At 36.8% G+C, this 15523-nt stretch overlaps 1 protein-coding gene across 14 annotated transcripts in view; it reads right to left on the reverse strand.

Moving 5' to 3' along the window:
• Positions 1 to 15523, reverse strand: part of MYCBP2 (MYC binding protein 2) — a 190187-nt gene that overhangs the window by 102219 nt on the left and 72445 nt on the right. For all 14 annotated transcript variants that reach the window (XM_051608381.1, XM_051608380.1, XM_051608394.1 and 11 more), the window contains 8 exons: positions 14380 to 14499; positions 13867 to 13948; positions 7694 to 7811; positions 5547 to 5751; positions 5039 to 5192; positions 2014 to 2186; positions 852 to 977; positions 623 to 750 (listed from right to left, as the gene is read on the reverse strand). In XM_051608381.1, the coding sequence (XP_051464341.1) occupies positions 623 to 750; positions 852 to 977; positions 2014 to 2186; positions 5039 to 5192; positions 5547 to 5751; positions 7694 to 7811; positions 13867 to 13948; positions 14380 to 14499 (1106 nt within the window). The remainder of the gene's footprint in view (positions 1 to 622; positions 751 to 851; positions 978 to 2013; positions 2187 to 5038; positions 5193 to 5546; positions 5752 to 7693; positions 7812 to 13866; positions 13949 to 14379; positions 14500 to 15523) is intronic.

The following is a 15523-nucleotide window of genomic DNA, read 5'->3' on the forward strand; positions in this document are numbered from 1 at the left end:
GACCTCATCACTCTCTACAACTACCTGAGAGGAGGTTGTAGTGAGGTGGAGGTTGGTCTCTTCTCCCAAGTAACAAGCAATAGGACAAGAGGAAACAGGCTCAAGTTGAGTCAGTGGAGGTTTACATTGGATATTAGGAAAAATTTCTTCACCAAAAGGGCTTGCACACACTGGAACAGGCTGCCCAAGGAAGTGCTGGAGTCACCATCCCTGGGGGTATTTAAAAGACCTATGGTGCTTAGGGACTTGGTTTAATGTGCTAGGTTAATGGTTGCACTCGATGATCATAAAGGTCTTTTCCAACCAAAACAATTCAATGAACTGTTCTACTCACTGCCACGTCTGCTCAATACACCTGTAATATGACATAGCATTTAGTGAAGGTAAGAATGGGCCAATTTTTGACAATTAAAAATAGAAATTCTCAGATCTCTGCTTCACCCACTTTACCTACGTAAATTTTGTTATTTCTCACCGAGAAGCCTTCTAGTTCTATTACTAATGCTTTTAATGTAAACCATTCATTCATCAATAAATGAAATTAATCAGGATTTTAGGTGGCATTTCTAAAAGTTATGATTTTGAGACATAATATCATTTAAAACAAAACCAAAAAACTTACCTTTATTTTAGCTGTGTATTCACCCCTACCTCCAAAAAGACCAAGACCACCTAACAAAATATCTGTATCAGCACAGAAACGAATAGCTTCTACTGAGTGGGCTGAATAACCCCAGCCTCCTCCATGACCTGAAGAAAAAACCCACAACAAAAATATGGTTAATCTATCTTAAGTCTTTTATTCCACAAGCCTGATCAGCTTATGCAATCAAATTTTACTGTGTACATACTTTCAAATCTGTTAACAACACTATAATCTTCTTTTGAATAAACTTTCATTACTGCTTGAGTCTCTTCTTCTGTATTTGCTACACCCATTTTTAAGTCCTGCATAGCAGCCAAGGTATCAAGACAACCTAAAAGAAAGCAAAATGAAGAACTCAAAATTTCTTACTGTTGCTTATAATCAGTGAAATCGAAATGAATGAGCTAAAAAAGATCAAAGCAACCTAACTGCTTTGTCCCTAAACCACACATATGCTGAGTATCATTTACAGCTTTGATTAAGTCAGGGGTCACTGCAGTAGAATCTGAAAGCTTGCTGCTAAAGAATGATTTAATTAATTAATTAGTCAGAATAATCAAGAATTGTGATTAAATCCACTTTGCAACTTTGCCCACTGCAAATAAATCGCGAGCAACACATGTTTTTTAATATATTTTCAATTTAAGTTATATACATATATTTATATTTCCAATTTAAGAATTTAAGTAGTAACTGAGAGTCTCCGACTCAGGCACAAAGAAGCGCTGTTCAGGTTAAAATTGATCACATCTCTAACACACAATGAAGGGAGCAGAACAAGGAACTTATCACTCATCCCAATCAGCAAGCAAGTGCGCCAAAATAATTTCCAAAGCAGTGCTCTGAAGCACTGGGTATATTGCATATGGCCAGTTTATGCATGTACACAGTGGGATTAATTTTTGTTTTGGTAGGATTTTTAGACTGCAAAAGGAAATCGTATTACTCTTAGTGCCCACTTACACATAACTGCAAAGAGTAAATTCTAATTTTAGATACTGCGCTTACTTTAAAATAAACACTTGAGCACAGTTTTGGAGACTCCAGGTTAACTTAACATTACTGACTTTATTCTGTAGACTGTCCAAATATATAATCTAGGAAGGTCTCTTAATGCATCCTGCTGACCTCTAGTAGCAGGTTCCATCCGAACTCTCAAATCCTCTAGCATCATTAAGATTGCAGAACTATTTTGATTAAAATTAATGTGTATCAGCCAGTTCATGTGTTAAGAGCAATGGTGAAAGATTACAAAGTAAAATTTTAACTCAAAGAAGTCAGAAAGCTGTTAAGATTACAATTCATTTATACATTAAATCGTCTTTATTTCACCTAAGCTTCTGACTTGTGAAGTAATAAATGTATACCTAGAATGTGCAAAGCTGCATGAGATCTGGTGGTTAGAGCTTTGGAACCTGTTGGTAGAGCAAGTTCTGGACTCAAAATACTACACCGGGATTGTATGTCTGGAGCTGAGGGAAGTCTGGAATCAGCAACTACTGCATTGTAACTCCACAGTTCCCTAGCATTTGGTCGAAACCTAGAGCAAGACAAAACAGAGTAAAAAAACCCTTTCACCTACAAAAAAAAATAATTACAAAAATCTGATAATTAAATGTTATAAGGTATTTAACGTAAAACGTAGAACTGCCAGTACAAGCTCTTAAAATTCAACGTCATTACACCAAATAAATATAAACTTTACTAGCTTAACACAATAACAAATGGGAAGACACAAAACATTTATTGTACTTCAAGTCAAACAGTCATATTATGGGTTAAAAAAATTTATTAAATGTTAGATATTTTTTAAAGCTAAGAAATATTAAAATGGTCTAACCTATTAAGGAGCATGAATTAACCAGCAAAGTACTAGATATAAGAGCAGATGTTCTCAAAAATTAAAAATATGCCCAGTTGCAAGATGAAAAGGGTTGCTCACCTTGAAATAAGAGTAAAAAGATTTTGAGAAATCCAACATATTGTGTCTGACCTTTTTTTAAATGGGTAACATCACCTTTTGAGTTCTTAAGGGATTACAGAAAAGGGCAGCATAAACGAGGGAATACAGAGACTTTTATACTATAGATTAACATGGAGAAAAAGAAAATTAAACACATGAAGTCTGTGATATCACTATGTAAAGAAGAAACAAAAGACAAATGCCTATGGGAGTGCTCTGAATAAAAACTAAAGAAATTTTCAGTTGGTTCACTGTTCCAAAAGTCCAAATAGGGCTACAATGGTCTAACTAGTGGAAAAAAAATAATTTTAATTAAGTATTATATTACATCATACATATTCAGCATTTCAACAAGATAGCAACGTGCAAGTTTATACATACAAACCAAAAATGATCTAACCACTTGAATTTCACTAACACAAAAAGTAAATCACAAGGCTGTGCAGAAAATCTTTAAAATCAATGTATTCAAGAATGCTGCCTCTCTGCACCTGAAACTGCCCCCTTCATTTAAACAGGTATTAATAAAAATGCCCAGGAATAATAATTAAAAATGCCATATGTCACTATTAATAGGCATATTCATTAACATACCTCTTCTTTAGACTGTTTTAATACTTCATATTGAACAAGAACAGGATATAACATGAGAATAAATCTGCAGGTACTCCAGGGCTGCATTCTTCTCTTAAGTATTTAAGCTCTAGATTTAGTTCTACAGTCCCCAAAATTTTGCAGGGCACTATAACACCCTAACCCAGGTGCTTACCCATAACATCATCTGTAACATGTGACTTTGAACTTCCTCAAGTTGAATAGTCATGTGTTACATGAAGTTGAGTGTCATCACCCTTTCTCCCCTGAAACTTGCTGATTTCCCACAGACAACAACAAATGCATTTTTTGTAAGTGAGTCTTTCAGTGTGTCTTAATCATGCTGGCAATACCATGATCGCGAGCTTTAAGGGACGCAGGTGCTACTCTCCCTTATTTCAAATCCCAGCAGAATTTATGTAGAAACTAGTACCCAGCTAATGAGAGTCAAACAATCCTGGGGATATGCATAATGAAGGACTGCAGCCATTCAAGAATCCTCAGAGGTCACAAAAGAACATGCCTAGCAAATATGCATGCTTCAATGTTAAGTGACTGTTAAGCTCTTGAATCTCAATTTTGGCTGAAGACAAGTAGGATGCAAGTAGTCTATGAACATATTTTTAAAGGTCCAATCCCACATGATATATTTTCCAGACGAACGCAGACCATTTGGCTCCCTCCTTTATTCTAACTGCAAGTGACTGTTTTGCCTAAGTCTTCAAACACTTTAAACGTCATCCATCACTTGCACTCACATGACAGTTCAGAATTCTCTCCCAATTTTTGGATAACATAGCTTTTAAATAATTGCAGAAGAACTAGATGTTATGATTCTGTTCTGAAAAAAGAGCTTATGATCCATGCATGCTCTAAGACTCCACTGAAAGCAATCATCTCCAAAGATGGTGAAATAAATACAAGAGTAATTTGAATCTCTATGCCATCTAAATCAGATCTTTAATCAAAGTGCTTGGTCACCTCTGCTACAAAGACTGGCTGAGAGAGTTGGGGCTGTTCAGCCTGGTGAAGAGAAGGCTCTGGGGAGACCTTATAGTGGCCTTCCAGTACCTAAAGGGGCCTACAGGAAAGATGGGGAGGGGCTTTTAATCAGAGACAGCAGTGACAGGACAAGTGGTAATGGTTTTAAACTGGAAGAGGGGAGATTTAGCTTAGACATAAGGAAGAAATTTGTCACGATGAGGGTAGTTAGGCACGGGAATAGGTCACCCAGGGAGGTTGTGGAAGCCCCCTCCCTGGAGGTTTTTACGGCCAGACTGGATGAAGTTTTGAGCAGCCTGCTCTAGTGGTAGGGTTCCCTGCTCATAGCAAGAAGGTTAGAACCTGATGACCTTTAAGGTCCCTTCCAACCTGAACCATTCTATGATTCTATAAAAAGAATACCAGTTCTCCACTGCTTCTCTTATTCGTCTTAACCACTAAAGCCTGAGAGAAGGCTAAAGGTTTAAGTCACAGGGTTGTGGAAGCTGGATACAGCAAGAAAATTAAAATATCCAGTGAAGTGTTCAGTAGATGGAGGAATGTAAGGGAAGAATAAAAACATTAAATAAGCAGAATAGGTTGGAGTCCTCCAAACATCATGAGACTGGAATAAGAATGATTAAATAAATAAATAAATAAATTCAAGCAAGAGAAGATGGCTGTTTGGGGCTTAGTTGAACAAATAATCAAAAAAATGTGAAAAAAGACATATGGAAGACTAAAAATTATTTTTCATTTACTAGAGAAATGAGCACAATCGAACCTCCACCCCGTCAAATTATTTTTAAAAGGATTTCTATACTATGTCTTTAATAGCTATAATACACACTTGCCTCCAAATAACATCATAGACAGGATCCAGACATACACCAGAACCTTGAAGGTCTTCCTGCTCAGAATCATTGAATGTTTTGCAACTGCCATCTACTTTGTTTATCAGAAGACATTTAAAGGGAGGAGGTTCTGAGATTGAAGCTGGTACCAAACCTAGATTAGGGAGGAAAAGGAATAGAAAAACATGAAGACTCCACTCATTACATGGTGTTTTCTATGCATGAATCATTCATGTAATAGGGATGAACAAATATACTGCTGCAGCAAAAAACAGACAGTAGCAAGATTTAAGTGCAAGAAAAGTTTAGACCTTTACAGTCTTATTTTTAATAGAACTGATTTCTAAATGAGCTTAGATCACCATGTGCAGAATAACTAGAAAATAAAAATACTTTCATTCCCTTTATTCACATTTTTGACTTGTTGTTCCTTTATTGTTCACATGACCAAAGCTTTTTCTCTCTAATGCTTCTAAAAAGATTAAAGATATTCTAGAAGAGTTCTTGCCTATTATATGCCTGCTTGCAAATATCTCTGATGTAGCAAGCACATGAGAATTAATGAGAGCTTCGTCGATCCGCAGAAAGGTCTGGTCTCCGCTCGCCCCGATCCACGTTGCCTTGCGTCCGTATTTGGAGCCAATATTAGGCATAGGTGCTGGTTTTGCATTCCAGTAGGGCATATCCAGAATTGGCCTACCAAGCTGACCTTTCTATAGAGAGAATGCAAGAATTAGTGATTGAAAGTGACAGTGAGTCTCAAAGATCAATAAATTACTTCAATAGTTTCAACATACAAAATCAGTAATCTGGAAGAGACAGCTTACTGCAAAATTGCCTTCAAACAGCTACTGTAACTGAAGTTTTATACATTTAAACACAAAGAACAAGTTATTGAGAAGACCTTGTCCTCCCTATTTAGCTTTCTGAGTGATTTTTATTTTTTTTAATGCAACTCAAACTGTCCAGGATGGATAGCCCTCCTTTCCATTGCCAAACCCAATATAAAAGCATTTATTCTCCCTCACTACTCAATATCCAAATAACTTCAGTGCTAAAGAAGAAATGCATTAATAGCAAAAAAACCACAACCAAACAAAACCCACATTCAGATTCATACAGTCTAAATTCCACTCAGTTCTGAACTTATATGGACTCTTACGAAGCACGTATCTCTTAAAAGTGCCTAGAAATAACTTAGCACAAACTTTAAAAAGAGTACAAAGTGCCTAAAAAGCACTTCTGCACACGCTCATTAACATCCTGACCTGGAGATCCAGGACCTCATTTCCTAAGTATGTTATTGAGAGATGGACCAACTTACACTGTACCTGACAAAAACCTGTTCAGACTCCCATCTACTTTCCTCAGGCAAAGGAAATTCAGTGCAGGCTGATGTAGTCAAGGCAATTTTATTTAAAATTGTAAGGGAGAAGAAACATTCATGTATAGCAAATACTGTGTGTCCAGCATGTTACTCATCTCTTTAAACATAACAATGTATGGAAGTAAACTCACTGAAGATATTTTCAAGAAAAACACATGCTTTTTAGCTTGTCTTGATTTTATGAGGCTTTCAACAAACTTTCACTAATTACAATATTAAAACCGCACATCTAGAACAGGTGGTCTAAAATATGCTCGAAATTTTAAGAAAAAGAAAAAACTTAGGTCAACAGACAGGCTTTTAAATTCTAATTCTGAGACTGAATTTGGCTTTTGAGGGGCTAAATCTCACTGGAAATAAAAAAAGCTTATACTTTCATGTTTTCAAGTAACTTTTGACAATACCATGGACATAAAGGCTCTTACTTAGAGCCTTAAAACAAACAATTGCCTAATGTAAAAGCCATCTTGTGGCACACTGAATTCAAAACACGATTTTCCAACTCTAAAATTTCAGTCTTCATCTTGTTTATTTTTTGTAAAAAGACAGATTTCAAAAGGTGCAATTTCTCTTCCGTTGTTTTTGTCAGTTCATAGTTTTTAAAGCATATAAAAATAGTTCAATACCTATACTTTAGCTTTTGCCGAAGTGGGAAAGCATGAACAACAGATGACTGAAGAAAATGCAGTGAAAGCATATTACCAAGGACAAGGAGGCACAAGGGCCTAAAGTCAGGACACAAAAGGGAACTAAATGATGGTAAGTGCTTACTCAGTGAATAAAAGAACAGATACCACATGGACATAGAATATATGCCATGTAGATATGAAAGAAGAGTCCCAGAGTTATGCTGTGCTATACTGAGCAATAATCTCCCATCAAGTGTAAACATAAATTCTGCAACTTATTGCCTTTTCTAAGAAAGAATATGGGACACTTTTATTTTTCTAATGAAAGCAGTATACAGGTATAGAATATGCAACAGATACTTAATTGCAACCAAGCCTGCAAAAGTAAGGGTTTGAGAAAACCAGTATGGCTTATAAAATAAGTTATTTAAATGTAAAAGCCACCAAGAATTTCTGGCGTCATGCTTTTTTAACTACAACAATATTAGAGGCCATATTTTTAAACCTAACACATAAAAGACATGCAGAAGTCATGAGTAGGTCTGTAACAGCAAGCATAAGCTTACAGTTTTAAAAGGCCCTTGAACAATATATTAACTACTAGCTCATTCCCCTAAGTAAACAATATTATTTCCTTACTGAGAAGCTTCCAAATGTGAAAACCTGTCCATCCATTAAGAGTATAGCTGTATGGTTGCTCCCAGCAGTAACTTGTGTACTAGGACCTGGTAATGCTTGAACCAAAGTGGGACATCCCCTATATAAAAATAAATAAAAAATAAAAATAAAAAATAAAAACCTCACATTAAAAAAAATTAATTTTATATCAATACATGCTTATGCAACATTTAACACATACATTATTATTGTAAGGATTTAAATCACTGTGAAAAATATTCACTATGCTCACATACTACATGAAACCAGACTCACCAATCGACATCTTACAAATTAAATTTTGAAGGACTGTACCAGATATTTAAGTTAACGCCTTCTTGTTATAGGGAAACAGATCAAGTACCCTTCTCTTCAGTTAAACTCAGAAATCAGCATAAAATAATCATGGTTAATTTAAAATACAATTGTAGGATCACATTAATGTTACTGTAACACTAAAATATATGTGTATATCTGTATGTATGGAAAAATATATTGCAATGAACTGTAGTAGAAAAAAAATGCAGTAAGGATGCTGGTTAAGCACTTTAACATAATTATATGCATTATGAAGCCATCAAAGCCTGATCTGGTTGGTACTTTAGTACCATTAGCAGAAGCATTATTGATACAGCCCTCCTGAGATCACCGTCTATGGAATTATAAGAGAAAAAGAGGTCTACCCACCTCCACCAGCTTTCTAATAGAGAATAAGACATTAAAAATCTGCTCTCCATCAAACTCACAGATTCAAGAAAGAACAAACTTCTTCAAACTGTTTTCCAAAAAGATCTGAGAAAGTCTAACCCATGTGCCTTCCAAATATGGCCAAGTATTAGAAAATAAGTTTTCCATTCCAATAAAAATGAAGGGAAAAAAAAACTACAACAGGATGATCAAAAAGCAAAGAAAGAAAACTTGAAGTGATAACTTAGAATAGAAATAGCAGAAAAGATGAAACGAAAAAAGTATGAGATACTAAAAATTCTGGTCTCAACAAAGTAAACAGGAGCCTACAAGAACTGTAGCAGACTTTGAATCTCATTAACGTCTTGTCTACCCAGACTTCAAATTTTTTGTGGTCTTAGAAAGGCTGTGAATTTGAAGAGCAAGTTATTCCCAATTAAGTCTGTGTTTGGGAACTCGGACCCCAGAGAACAACAACACTATTTTAACTTAATTTTAAACACACAGTTTCAAAAGTAGGTTTATCTGAAGTAAGAACAGATTGTCTTATGCTGCAATTGAAAAAGTGTCAAACCACAGTTACCTAGTAATTGTTTAGCAGCTGATGTGTAAAAAGATGAATTATCTGGATGTTCTGGTTTTGGCTGAACTGCAGGTAAAGCAGAAGTCAAGCAAGTGGGAGGAAAGAGATGCATCATATATTCGGTAAGGAAAGGATAAATGGGAAGATGTGAACATATGGAAATGTGGCACAGAGGAATGCTGCATGAAGGAATGTTGATGACCTGAAGGAGAGGCAACACAGGTACAAAGAAAGAAGTTATTCCTATATGGTGAATGTAGCTTCCAGTTGGTGACTCTAGAGGGGATGGAAGACTGCAGGGTAGGATAAAATTTGGTGGAGAAAGCACAACGTGACATTCATAAATGTACAAGATCTATAGGCACATGGGCTTGGACACCAGTAAGATTATGCACAGAGTAAAGTTTAGCAGCATTGATGACGGAACAGTATAAAACCAAAAGAAACTTCATATTTGCCTCCCATTAACTTTAAGGCTCAAAAAGACACTGAAACAGCAACAAAACATAATTAAGAACTAATTCAAAAGCAGTCCTGTAAAGGGAAATATTTTGATTAACTTTTTTTTTTTCTCTCCCACAAAATTATGACAGCTGCAGACACAGAATTATAGTTCCTATGCTTTTTTTTTTTTTTAAGTCACCATTGTATCTATTTGATGCATACGAGTTTAGCTATTATCACCAAAACTATTTATCTGTCTGTTTTGCAAACTCAATCTATCAGCATTGTTATCCAAACTTTGTGTATGGTATTCCCTTGGCAGCAGCAGAGCAAAACCAGACTAACATTAACCTCTTAAACAGCTCTTTTATTAAGATCACCCAGCTTTTGGAATGGCCAACTACAATATATCAACTGAAGAAATCAACAGGAAAAAGCTTAAGACACTTAGATATGTCAAAACAAAAAAAAGAAGTAAAATTATTGAAGAAAAAAATATATTTTACTTCATAAAAGGAGGAAGGATTTGGAAAAACACAGTAAGTCAGTTTGACTGCTATACATGGAATTAAAAACCTACGGAGTATTTTCCTATCCCTCTTAAAGACAACACAGAAAAGCTCAGCACAGACACTTGAAAGCCTGAGAGATATGGACAAAGTTTTCACAACCAGAGTTTCTCCATTTAAATGGGAGCAAGCAAGAAGTATTCTTCTGGGATGGAGCTGAAGGACACACTTGTGTCAAACTCACAGATTCTTTGGCGCTTCTGGATACGACACAGGTACTTGACACAGGTCAATCACAAAAGGCCAGCCTCAACTATACAGAAAATAACTTCTGATCCCTTCAGAAAATGTTAAAGATTGTGGAATGAAAAGCAGCAGTTACAACTCAGGATCCTGCAGAAGGCCCAAATGCATTTTTGGCTGTTCATACTGAAGCCTTGTTCCATCCCAAAGGGTAAGCATTTCTGGGAGCAGACGTGGTCTGTGAAAACCCATCGTACACTGACCATTCAACCCATCGCTGTCCATGGTTCTTATCCAGGCAACCGCTGGCTGCCGGGCTCGGCAAGATGTCACCTGGGGCAGCTGAACCTCCTGCTGCACGGTTCGGTTCACCACGGGCTGATCCTGTGCAGTGGATAGCAGGAAACCAGCAGTAACTCCTCTCAACTGTAGGCAGAGTTGGACAGCGTGGAGTTCAAAAGAAAACTGAGATTTGGAGATTTTAGAGGGAACTGGAAGTTGGATGAAAAGATGTAAGTAAGACCTGCACACCACTGCTGAGGTAAAATAATCAGACAACTCAGCCTGAAACACAATTCTATCAAACAGAGACAATGGAACACTTTTTTTCTTCCCCTCAAGAGACATTAATAGGATATAGTCTCTATGCTTTGTATTAAAAAAGAACATAGCTGACTGCCCCTGGAAGGTCTGCTCAGTTTTCTTCCATGTTCTTGTTGAACCTCCGGAAGCAAAATCACTTCAGTCGTTGCACTTCTGGAGCTTGACTACCAGATCATGTGCTTGCTAACATAGTGCTCTAGTCAACTGCCTGTACAAGAAATGCAGGTACATTTTTGACCAGTAACAGAGAGATTCTGGAGTTTTAAAATTCCAGCTTCTTGAGAGAAGCATCAGCAACAAGCAGGCCCTTGCTTACTTGAGTACAAGACTTTATTTTTATACCAAGACTAGATACTGCAAAGCATTTCTTGCTTCCACTAAGTTTCTATCCACCAGCATCTAATTTGAGGAGAATATAAGCAGCGACTGACAAATCCTTCTGTTCAGTGAATAGCTTGTCAACATCTGCCACTGTGGATTTTACAAGAGAAAGCCTATGCAGACTAGTTCAATGGCTTCAGCACACTGGTACGGAAAAAGTGGCCTCCCAGGAACCAGATCACTTGCATTTTGAAGTGGTCCATCAGTGAACGGCTTAAGTCTTTCTTGGACAAAAAATTGCATCACCTTGTGTATGCTGATTGTTCCTCCACACCATTTCAGTTCTATTAATGGCTTATTGAGAATCACATCATCCTGTTAATCTGCTGTTTTGTTTGCCTGTGTGCATAAAAAATATTCTGAAGTCTTCTAGGGCATTTAATATGCGTCATTCCTACTGAAGTAGGATGAAGAATTTGTGGTGTTCACCACTACTCTTCTATTAAAGAGTCCAGAATGCCCTTAACTAAGAAGACAGATATGTCTCGACAGGTGCTCAAAATTCAAAATAGTTAAGCATTTTCAAGACCTTTTAAAATATGGTCTCACTACTAAAACTTTACACTGCCAGACCAAAGTCTCTGAAAGAATAAGTCATCAGTCGCTGCCCAGGAATTTCTATCATTCCTTCATCTGACAATAAAGATGGCTCCCTCAGGTAAAAAAAGAGAGTTCTTGCATTTTCCCTGACAGTTCTTGATTTCACTGGCCACCATACCAGCGAGGCTGCCTAAATATTACTTCCTTTCCCTTTTTACTCCTCCGTCTCTCTCCTGGAAACACAGTAGAGTATCAGTTCCTGGAGTCAGAAGATGATGGTCTTCCTGAGGTCAATACAGGCAATGCGACACACTGCATGACTGACATACCACTGACCTGGCTGGAGCTGGCCATCTGAGCACCACTGCATCCCAACTGAAGTGGAACTCTGCATAAGGATTCCCTGTTTCCTTCTCTGAATCCCTTACTGTGAGGACAGAGGAGAGATCTCTACTTAAAGCTGGAAAAAGAAGTACATCAATGAGGAAATCATAATTTGAATGATGGTGCTAAACAGCAATATAGTACTACAGCCAGTTCTCATGCACAGGACATACTCCAAATTTCTTCGAGGCTTTTTTCAGCCACTGTCTAGGGTCTGTTGTAGAAGGATACAAAGGTCAGTGGCAAGTCACTTGTACCTCCTCAACTTCTAGGCCTGGCCAAGCACTATTCTTTGCCATAGGATATTTCATGTTCTCTTCTAGGATCTCATTTGGAACTACACTCGGTCTTCGTCCAGTTGCTGTCTATATAAGCTACAGATGTGTGGTGTACTGCCTGAAATTCTAAGAGATACAGCAGATAGCTCCGATGCCTTCAGAAAAGCCAAGTGATTTCAACCAAGTTCGAAATAAGATAAAGTATACATAGTATTCAGTCTTTAAGACAGAAATCTGCCTTACTCTAGTAGTAAACTGCCAGCTAAAGCAGTTGTAGCTTGGAACATGTATCCAATAATTTCCAGGAATGAAAGAGACAGTACTTTTTGGCTCTACCATAGGCAGAAACACAGCCTGCATTAACCAGCCCAACGCAGACTGAGGAGGGGTAACAGTTTAGAGACTACCATTAGGCACAGCAGTCAATACAAAGTCATACTTCCAGCAAATGTACGTACTTCTTTCCCTTTCCCCTTTTTGTTTAGTGAATCCAATGAAAGTTTAAAGATTATGAAGATTTCTTCAGAAACTTGACAAAAGAAATGATTTGAAAGTCTCCAAAGAGATTAGAAGGATAGATGTTCATTAATTTTCACCTCACTGCCACAAGAGAAATGACAGAACTGAAGACAGATCACAAACGTTCCACTCTGTGTGCCTTTTACATAAGGATATTGGGTATCACTGCACATACATAAAGCCTTAATGATTCTTACTATGCAAAATCCCCTGTCTTACATGTTACATGGTATATGTATGTGTCTAAAGAACATGGTTACACTTCTTTTTATGGCAGGACATTGATATTTTACTTTAGTGACTGTAGTCAATGGAGATGAAATCCATAAAATTTACAGAACTAGGGAGCATGTCTAAAGGAGGTAAGTAGCTGGTGGTTAGTCAAATAGATGTCCACACTCTGCTGACTTCTCTATTTTCTCTGCCCACAAAGAAAGCACATATCACTCTCATGCTGACATCCAAAGTGTCTCCAAAATGCAGCTGAGACCTAAGCTTAGTGACTTAATTTTGGAGAATAATAATAAACAAAAATAAGGTTTTACCATAACTGAACTACTGCCAATGGTATAACAGAAACAGGTTAATCTAGATTCACAACATTATACCATTTCAATTACTGTATATGTAGTATTTTACAAAAATAATGAAATCTTAATGAGATGTCAGTGTAATTCCTTCATATATGTATGGAGAATTGAAAAGACAGATGCATTTAAAATAATTTATTAAAGTTATGCAAATAACTATGCACAAAAGCCTTCAAGTATTAAACAAATTACTTATACAGTACAACGGTACTGTTACTGTATTTACATCCAGAGGGTTATCAGGAATAAGTGCAAAACAAGAGCTTCTCAACTTCATTTGGACAATATTTGAGATTCCACAATTGCTAGGTTACAAACAAACAAACAGAAATTTAGTCACTTTTTATGCAGCACTACAGTAGTATACAATTGTGTCCTTTCATTACCAGCTCACCTGGAATTTACATCACCATGTCCAAGTTGCCCATGCTGCCCATATCCAAATGTGTAAACATCACCATTCTCCATCAAAACCACTGAAAACCAAACAAAAAATATTATTTTTCTGACACATGCACATGTTAATACAGAACTGTACCAGTACTGGCTAGGCTTTTTGAGCAGCACAGATAACAAGTCCTTCTGAAACACTATACCAGATTCCACAACCCATCACAGATAGTATTCCTATGCAGGGGTAGAGGTGTGCCATGCAGATGCTTTCAAATGACTCAAAAATTGCTTAAAAGCTCTGACAGGGCTCAATATATGATCCTTAAAGGCCTTTTCACTTTTGAAGGACAGTGTAGTAGGCTACAAAATTATACTGCAACCTTTTCAACTTATAACACTCCTGTGAACATCTTTACGGAAAATTAAACACAAAGCTGTGAAAACACATATGACAACATTAAAAACAAATGAAAAATTATACTCTATCATTAACATGGATTTATTTTTTCTTTACCTGAATGGTGGAATCCACAACTGACTTGTACTGCTCGCAGTTCACAGTCAAAGCGGACAGCCCCTGGAGGATAGGTTGTGATCTTGCTGGCATCCTTCTCGCCTCGTTCTCCACTTCCATCTATGAGCAAAATTTATAATTATATCCCATGTCTTCTAAAAGAGTTATATTAGAAGAATGAGTAGAACAAGAATACTAAATAACTCCCCACCCCACCATTTGTCAGGCATGAGAGAGAACTCACAAAATAGTAAGAGAGCGAGCTCAGAATGCATGTGGCATCAGAGCAGATATGAAAGATGACAGAAAATCTACTTCTAAATAACCTACTATAAAGTTACACAGTGGAAAATATCACACTCTCTATAGCACAGCCTTCCAAAGAGCAGGAAAAAAATATTCACATAGCAGGAAATTCAAACAACTTCAGGCTTAATAACCATCACTTTAGCTCTTCACTAAAACAGCACTATGAAAGTAGGCAGGAAGCATTGTTGTTAAACTCAACAGACATAGCCTGGTCAATTATTTTTTTCAGTTCCTTGTTGTTAAGGATTTTACTTGACTCCAACTTGGCCATTATAGCCCTCGTTTTATATAACTGACAATTACTTATGCAGCTAATTTCTAACAATGCTGACATACTCGCTAGCATGAACATGCCTGATTCCTGTCCATTTAATATGCATTTTTAGAAATTTCTGTGATTTCTTTAAGTATGAAGGGTGGTATTGGTTCCTTCAGTCAAACTGCCCCTGCATCAGATAAAAGCACTGAAGTTACAAATAGGTGTATTATTTATAAAGGCTTTCAAAGCCACTTATCATCAAGAAAGCAGAATGTTTGTTTCATTTAGCAATTGCACTATCATTAAACTATATGAACACAGAGTGCCAAAGGAAGGTGGTTTCATAATAGTAGCAGGAAACCAATATGAGGGAAACAGAAATCTTGCTCTTCAACACTGAAACACCTATACCTGTGTAGAATGCAGACAAAGAAAACTCAAAACAAAGTGAATTTTCACAATGAAAAATTTCGTTTATGACTTCAGTCACTGTCTCTAGCATACAGGAATGACAGAAAAATACACAAAGTGAAAAATAACTCCACAAATGAGATTCCACTTTCCTTTTGTGGTACT

This window comes from Apus apus, chromosome 1, assembly GCF_020740795.1.
Source record: "Apus apus isolate bApuApu2 chromosome 1, bApuApu2.pri.cur, whole genome shotgun sequence".
Classification (NCBI taxonomy): Eukaryota; Metazoa; Chordata; class Aves; order Apodiformes; family Apodidae; genus Apus; species Apus apus.